The sequence below is a fragment of the Cyprinus carpio genome, chromosome B10 (genome assembly GCF_018340385.1).
Source record: "Cyprinus carpio isolate SPL01 chromosome B10, ASM1834038v1, whole genome shotgun sequence".
NCBI lineage: Eukaryota > Metazoa > Chordata > Actinopteri > Cypriniformes > Cyprinidae > Cyprinus > Cyprinus carpio.
Genome location: NC_056606.1, coordinates 11533608 through 11542272, shown reverse-complemented (window position 1 = coordinate 11542272; position 8665 = coordinate 11533608). Strand labels below are relative to the sequence as shown.

General features: G+C 34.2%; 1 protein-coding gene across 2 annotated transcripts; it reads right to left on the bottom strand.

Moving 5' to 3' along the window:
* Window positions 1-549: 549 nt before the first annotated feature.
* On the bottom strand, window positions 550-8034 carry LOC109093335 (C-type lectin domain family 4 member E-like). Of its 2 annotated transcripts, XM_042732500.1 has the most exons (6): window positions 7533-8034; window positions 7383-7463; window positions 1545-1736; window positions 1202-1329; window positions 908-1017; window positions 550-796 (listed from the first exon to the last, which is right to left on the bottom strand). In XM_042732500.1, the coding sequence occupies exons 1-6, from the start codon at window positions 7693-7695 to the stop codon at window positions 670-672; spliced, it is 801 nt and encodes a 266-aa protein (XP_042588434.1). In that variant the 5' UTR covers window positions 7696-8034; the 3' UTR covers window positions 550-669. The 2 variants fall into 2 exon arrangements, with proteins under 2 accessions (XP_042588434.1, XP_042588435.1); XM_042732501.1 differs by lacking the exons at window positions 7383-7463; window positions 7533-8034 and adding an exon at window positions 1899-2588 and having other exon boundaries at window positions 1545-1817.
* Between the last annotated feature and the right edge of the window lie 631 nt (window positions 8035-8665).

Below are 8665 nucleotides of genomic sequence, written 5' to 3'. Positions count from 1 at the left end.
TTCATGTCTGGAAAAATTTGGAATTTAACCGGTTTGTAATTAAACTTTAGAATGGCCATATATCTGGGTCACTGAAATATTACATCCATGAAATGTATTAATAGGGAGTTCAAACTCTGCTAGCTAGGCTATTTTGGCTAAAGGAGGTTTTTTTTTTTTTTTTTTTTTGCTTTTATACACTACAAGACTCTTTCAAATTTGAACAGAATTTAAAACACTAGGCATCATATCATATACTTGCCAACTTTGTAAATGGTTATGGAAAAAACAACAACTTTCAGTTCATTCAGTACATGGTAAACTCACACAGAAACATGCACCTCATTGCAATATGTGTTCTATATTCACCTCAAAATATCTGTTTATATTTGATATATGTTTGATATTCTCTGACTGGATGAGATCAAAATCTAAAGCCAAAAAAGTCGTGTCTGTGCCATTATAGCCACACTACGCAAATCTCTTCGAAATATTTGACATTAGAAACACTTCTACCTTATTAATGACAGTTACATGACTGAGAGTAAGATGACAAATACTACAAATGTGTATGTTAACCACTTCAAAGCTTTAATAGTTAAAATTAATTACAATATAATAAATAACTTGTCAAAAATGCTCAATGACAAAATGATCCTGGTCTTTAAGTGATTAAGCATTACATGTTCTTTACAAAATGTTCTTCTCACAGATCCCTTTAAAATTGCTGTTACATGGATAGTCATGAAACCCTGGTGAATAAAGCACAGCACAGTTCTCTCTTGTTTGTCCATCGGGCTGTCCAGACTCCCAGAACCTGAAAGTACAGATCAGCAATAGATGTTCAGTGCTGCTTTCTGTGTGATATGATACTGTCTGTGAGAATCATTTATTATATAATAATCAGTTCAGTTCAGTGATTTCTCACCCAGAGGTCATGTTGCTGCCATCAACCCATTTCCAGCTGCCCTCCTCATCACTGTCAGTCAAACCAATCCAGAATTGTGTCTTGCCATACAGCATTTTCTCAACAAAATTCTGAAGAGCATTTGCATCATAAAATTGACAAATTTAAAGTGATCTCTTCTTATATAAAAAAAGAAGAAACCAAAAAAAATCACCACCACCACCACCACCATACACACACACACACACACACACACACACACACACACACACAAACACACACACACACATACACACACACACATCTCTCACTCACTTGTTCCTCTCTGTTGTTTATGATGATCAGATCTGCTCCTCTCTCTGTACAATATTTTCTGCTCTCATTCCAGTTCTTCGTGTCAGAGGAAATGTTGTAAAAACTAAATTTATAGTAAAACCATCCATCTGTAAACTCAAACAGTTTGAGTATTAGCTGTGTATCCTTATTATCTCAAAATGTAAAAAAAAAAAAAAAATACACAATTTACCTAATACCTATTTTTTTTTTTTTACTGTTGTACCAATTTAATATATAGTTTATCCTTCAAATATTGAATGTTTGTATAGTGTAGTTTGAATGTTAAATATTTGAATGTTTGTTTAGTGTATCTCATGATTACCCATTCCATTAAAACACTTCAACAGTTCATTTTTCCCATGATTTAAATGTTTGTTGAATTGTATATGATTGCTGTTGTTAGGTAATAGCTGGTCTCTCTCGTCTGTGAGGTTGTTGATCTTGGTTAGTAGCTGATCTCTCTCTTGTGTGTAGTTTGTGTTGTTTGTATAGATGTGGACACACAGCACTATGACTGCAGTCAGCAGAAGAACACACAACAGAACCAAACACACCACAGCCACTCTGGAGCTTCTGATCTTCACAGAATCACTTCCTGTTCACCACAGACATGATGTTAAATGACTGAACATGTGCAAACCGCAACATTTTTTATCAAAGAAATGACTATGATTACCTGTACGCTGTAGTGGTTGGTGTGTGTTTGTCTCTGTCCTGAAGTCATGATCTCTTACACAATCTGCACAACCATAGATATCGACCACCATCTCCGCTCTCTCAGACTCAGTTCTGATCACATCGTCATAAATAGCATCAGACATTTCTGTTCTTTTAAAGGCCAGCAATATTAATTTGTGCTAATGCTAATCATTGATCTCTTCACATTAACTGTTCTCTGCTTTCAGTTTTCATTCAGGTTTGGCATGAGGTGCTGAAAGCTCACATACTTCTGTCGTCTCTTACTGGAAAGTGTAAAGACCGCCCATTTTTCTGTTATTTATTTTTTGACCAACTCAGTCTTCTCTTATTTTATTTCTGTGCTTTTGATTTCTTACCACTGAGATACAGTGAAGAGAGGGCTGGAAATGACTGAAGAGAGAAGGGAGTGGGACAAGGATTCTGTTCCTAGTGTCAAATACTAAATACAGCCGTTTTGTTGCACGGTCATACATTTGCACGTCATTTCACTTCACTGAAGCTGCTCTTTGATTCTATTTTTAACACCTATATTAGAACAACAACATGAAACTGCTCCAAGGTTTGACCCCATGCGATGTCCAACTCTTTAGTGCAAAAAAATAATAATTTTTGAATGTTACATGCAGCTAAAGGTAGCATCTGTTAACTGAAGGCACACTGTTTATGTCTGCTGTGTTGAGAGCTTCAATGCTGCAGACCATTTAACAAATGTTACATACACAAATAAAATTACAGTGTTTGCTCAGAACGAACCAAAATGAAAAGCAGGTTCGAAGTTCAGTCTGTGGTGATGAAATATGATTAACATGGACGATCAGCCTAATGGCACTTGTGTAGCAACATATACTAATGCTGAATGTTTTTCCTGTGTCATTTCCTGTCCATGTTAGTAGTTTATTGATTCTATTTAAAACATGAAACTGATGTGAAGTGTGAATCTCAAATTAAGTGACATTTGTGCCACAACACAGAGAGCGTGTATCTGGGTAGCTGACAAATAACATGTTGATAAACATATTTTAATCAACAAAGATTTTACTGTAAATAAAAACATGAATTTATAAGAGAAATTGTGTATTTCATGTTCTGTTGACCATTTATTCTATTTTTTTTTAAATATTTTTTTTTCACCATTTTTAATCACCTTCATATTATCATATACTTTTTTAAACACTTAATATGCTTTAAATTTCACTAATTGCATGTATTTGTCTTTATTTAATGACATCTAAGAGTTTCACTATTTATGAGTAATGATCTATTATATATTTAATGCTAGTATACTCTTAGCTCCTTTAGTCTTCTTGTTAAATGGCAGTTACAGGACTGAGAACAAGACAACAAATATGATACATGTGTAAGTTACTCACTTTAAAGCTTTATTAATAAAGATAAGCCTATCTTGATCAAACATGTGTGTATTACTAGCTTTGTGAGGAAATTTTGTCCCCACAACATAGTGAATACCAGACCAGACACACACACACACACACACACACACACACACACACACACACACACACACACACACACACACACACACACACACACACACACACACACACTCACTCACTCACTCACTTGTTCCTCTCTGTTGTTTATGATGATCAAATCTTCTCCCCTCTCTGTCCAGTCTCTGATTGTTTGAATATATCTGTAATGTCCTTTAGTGCCAGATGTGTTAATTATAAATTTGTCCAATAGTAATTTGATAGTTTGACTTTCTATTGCACTTTTATAGTTTTCTTTGCTGTTTTTTGTCCATTTGTAGGAATGATGTAACCTTAGTAAATGAGAGGGCTGTCTGCAAATGTCATTGTTTTGAGTTCGTTTAAGATGTTTGAGGACTGACTGCGAATGCTCTGAGATGCACTTGATCAATGTCTGTGATGATGAAATAATCTAGATTACTGTTACCAAGAAAATAATTTAAGGTATAACAACCAGAGTCTCCTCGCATGCGACCGTTCACTATATACAGGCCCAGTGATTGACAGAGCTGTAGTAGGCTTTTATCACTTTTGTTTGTGAAGTTGTCATAATTATTCCTGAGGTGATATGAGGGCAGAGAGTGGCGGGTGTTTGTAATATATTTGTCTCCTTTTGTGCTGACAAATCAGGTTCATTTCCATTTCTGGCATTTAAGTCACCACATATTAAAACATTTCCTTTTGTCTTGAAATGGCAGATCGTGTCTTGCAGGACAGAAAAGTTTTCTTCATTGTAATAGGGAGATACAGCCGGGGGTAAGTATGTGGAACACAAGACTATGTGGCGGTCTGTGGAAGGTGCAATTTTTATAGATTTGATTGAGTCTATGAGTTCTGTTCTGTACTATATCAGCATCCCCCCTGAGTCTTTGTGTCACCCCTCTTAGTTTGGTTGATGGTAAAATGATTTCTCTAAACCCAATTAGGCAGCCAGTGTGAAAATCTCTTACATTCCATGTTTCTTGTACTATTATATTATCAGAATTCTGAATTTCTCTTTTGAAATCTGAGTGTTGGCTCTTAACACCAAAAATCAACCTAGTCTCATAAAAATACGTAGCCTACCTCTGTGTACTTTTTGTGCAACACCGTTTTTACGTACCTTACTGCACATTTCACCACAGTTTCAACGCGAAATGTCCACTGAGTGGCGCTAAAACACAGGTTCAATACGTAACCTTGGCACGTTTTTTTACGATGATATAGGTACGTATTTCAGTGTTTTTATTATGTTGCTTCTGGTAAGTATTGCAGCGGTTCAGAATTCAAATAACCGTGAACTGTTGCTAAAAGTTAACGCTCTATTGTGTTGGAAATATGTCCTAGCTACACCAAACCTAACCCTAAACCCACCCGATAGTGTTAACAAATGCGAAACTGATATAAAAACCCTTGTTGATGCAACTGTGCCATTTCAACTGCCTTATACGCAGATTTGAACAGTTCTGTCAAACTGAGATTACACAGGATTTGAATCAGAGCTCCTCACCTCTCAAGTCCGTCTCCGTACTCCGTGAGCTACCAAACAAACTTGCCGCCTATGAAAACCCATAGATATGAAGCTGGATATGTGTGATATTAACTTTCAAGAGCATCAGTTTTCAAATCTCCCAGCATACTATTGTTTTGAAGTCATAACATGATATTCTTCAAGTTTTATTAACTGAAACTCAGTAAACTAAGAATATATTTTAAATTAAATAAACAAATAATATATAGGGATGTGAATGATCCTGCTTGTCTTGCGAGAACGTGACGATATCCTCGCAAAACAATTTGCAGTTTACATTAGAGCTGCACAATTAATCGTTTAAAGTTGATATTTTGGGTTATAAACACTTATTCTCTACAGTAGGATTCAAAACGAAATGATCTTAACACGTGTATGTATTGTAACGCTTATACTCTTCCTCCAGGAGGTGGCGACAACTGCCCATTTAAAAAAAGTATTTGTCATTGAATCATTCATTCAGGAGATTCAGGGAGGAACAGTGAAACAAGTCTTTATGAATTGAGACACTGACTCCTTCATTTTTTTTTTCAAATTAATAATTTTATTAAATACTTAAGCAATGAACATTTTGTCAAAAACACTAGTAAATTATATTATTTTGTTTAGTTTTCTAATCTTTTTTTCTTCAAATTTGTGAAATGAGAATTTCAGAAAATCGTGATCTCTAATTTATATATAAAACAATGATTCTCAGTTTATCCAGAATCGTGCAGCTATAGTTTACATGTTGTTTATTGCTGCATATAATAGATATATTATATTATATAGCTATATAATAGAAGTTTAATTTCATAAAGCACAAGTTGATTTTAAAATGCGCCTACATTTTTTTGCATTTTGTGTTTTTCAGTTGAATAAAAGACAATTTTTCTTGTTTTTATATATTTTCATCATTTGAGAATTTCTTTAAAAAAAAAAAGTCTAAAAATCTCATCTCGTCTCGTGGAATAAGTGTCTTGTCACACCCTTAATACACACACACACACACACACGCACGCACACACACGCACACACATATATACTTACACATACAATGAATTTATTTATTTATTTATTTGGATCAAAGTAAAACAAGTTTGATCAAACCTACATTCAAAAAAAAAAAATCTAATTTCAAATCTAAAGTCAAATAATTTAAAATGTTTATTACACCACAGTGAAATCTTAAACACTCAGTGACATAATTTCCACTTTAAGCATTGAAAAGAAATTTGAGGAAGAATTTACAACAGTTAATAGTGAAAATACCTTTTAAACTGCATGGTTTAAAGCAGGGGTGTACAAACTCGGTCCTGGAGGGCTGGTGTCCTGCAGAGTTTAGCTCCAACTTGCCTCAACACTCCTGACTGGATGTTTCTATAATGCCTAGTAAGAGCTTGATTTGCTGGTTCAGGTGTGTTTACTAAGGGTTGGAGCTAAACTCTGCAAGGCACCGGCCCTCCAGGACAGAGTTCGGACACCCCTGCTTTGTAGTATAACATAGAACTATCATACAAGAAATTTAACATCCATGTGCCATTGAAAAAAGCCACTCACAGTTCAGATGAACTTGCATTAACTGGAAAAAAAAAAGAAAAAGAAAAGACAGCCCTCATATATGGACAAATTTGAAAAATACATTAGATTGCAAGGTCAGCATTATATATCTCCTGATATTTGGTGCATTTTTAAAACATCAAATTCACTGGAAAAACAACATCTGTAGCTTTATTTTTCAAGGAAATCATCATTTACTCACCCTCTTGTAATTCAAATCCATCAGATTTTGGTTATCTTCAAAACACAAATTAAGACTTTTTTACAATGAAACCTGAAGAATGACAGTCCGTTTAACCAAAATTTAGAAGATCCAAACAAGTCATAAAGGCGTCATAAAATGTATGTGTGTTTATATGTGAATAAAAGCAAATTAATCTGTTAAAAAAAATTTTTATCATATAAAGCGATCGTAACTCTTTACAAGAAAAAGAAACCACTCAGTTCATTTAAAACACCTTTATGACCTTATGACCTTCTTTCTCTGTGCAGTATCTTCTGCTCTCAGTCCAGCTCTTCTTCACTGAGGAAATAAAGTAAAAGCTGAAGTTATAACCATCCATCTGTAAACACAAACAGTTTGAGTATTAGCCGTTTATCCATATTATAACTTTTTTTTTTTTTTTTTTTTTTTTACTGTTGTACCAATTTAATATATAGTTTATCCTTCAAATATTAAATGTTTGTATAGTGTAGTTTGAATGTTAAATATTTGAATGTTTGTTTAGTGTATCTCATGATTACCCATTCCATTAAAACACTTCAATAGTTAATTTTTCACTTGATTTAACTGTTTGTTTAATTGTATATGGTTGCTGTTGTTAGTTAGTAGCCGGTCTCTCTCATCAGTGAGGTTGGTAGTGTTGGTCAACATCTGGTTTCTCTCTTCTGTGAGGTTGTTGATCTTGGTCAGCACTATGACTTGCAGTCAGCAGAAGAACACACAGCAGAACCAAACACACTACAGCTGCTCTGGAGCTTCTGCTCTTCACTGAATCACTTCCTGAACAACACAGACATGATGTTAGATGACTGAATATGTGCAAACTATTAAAGAAATGCATGTCATTACCTGTATGCTGAAGTGGTTGGAGTGTGTTTGTCTCTGTCCTGAAGTCATGATCTCTCATATGATCTGCACTCTCGTAGAGTGTGACCACTGTCATCTCCATTGTCTTTCTCTTTATTCCCTCAGTCTTAGTCCTGATCACATCGGCATAAATACCATGAGACATTTCTGCTCAGTTACAGTCAGACTTTTTTGCCCTACATTTGCAGCTGTGCTAGTATTGAATGATTTTCCTGTATAGTTCTCTTTGTAATTTTTGCTGCTTTCCCTCTGCAATAATAAGTTAGAATGAAACAATAAAACAGAACTGATCCAAGGTCAAAGGTTGAAGTCTAAAAGGATGTGATCCTTAAGCATCCATGCCTCTTTAACACTTTATAGTGCCCATATATATGGGTCATTGAAATATTACATCCATAACCATTATTTATTTATTTATTTGAAAATTGTACAGAAAACTTTGACTATGAATATACAGTATAAGAGTTTTTTTTTTTTTTTTTTGGCTGTTATACACTTCAAGACTTTTTCAAATTTGAACAGAATTTAAAACACTATCATATCATATACTTGCCAACTTTGTAAATGGTTATGGAAAAAACAACAACTTTCAGTTGATTCAGTACATGGTAAATTCACACAGAAACATCCACTTATATCTGTTTATATTTGATATATGTTTGATATTCTCTGACTGGATGAGATCAAAATCTAAAGCCAAAAAAGTCGTCTCTGTGCCATTATAGCCACACTACGCAAATCTCTCCGAAATCACCTCTGGTTGCCCAGAATCTGTAGACTTGCTCTGACTTTCAGCAACTACCATTGACTCTTGAAGACTGCAAATGTAGGGCAAAAATCTGGGCAAAAGTCATGCAGTGTAAGTCCAGAATTTATTGATGAAATCTTAATAATTATATGATTAATTATATGACAGCCAATTTCTAAAACTAATCACTAATTCACTATTTATAAGAAAGAATCCTCGATGTGCGTGTATATTTGACATTAGAAACACTTTTACTTCATTAATGACAGTTACATGTAAGATGTAAGATGACAAATACTACAAATGTGTATGTTAACCACTTCAAAGCTTTAATAGTAAAAATTAATCTACAATATAATAAATAACT

Coding starts and splice junctions, on each gene's coding strand:
- LOC109093335 (XM_042732500.1), bottom strand. CDS start 7,695: ATGTCTCATGGTATTTATGCCGATGTGATCAGGACTAAGACTGAGGGA. Junction 1,330..1,544: donor GAAGTGTTTTAATGGAATGG/GTAATCATGAGA, acceptor TTGAGTTTACAG/ATGGATGGTTTTACTATAAA. Junction 797..907: donor GGCAGCAACATGACCTCTGG/GTGAGAAATCAC, acceptor CTGTACTTTCAG/GTTCTGGGAGTCTGGACAGC.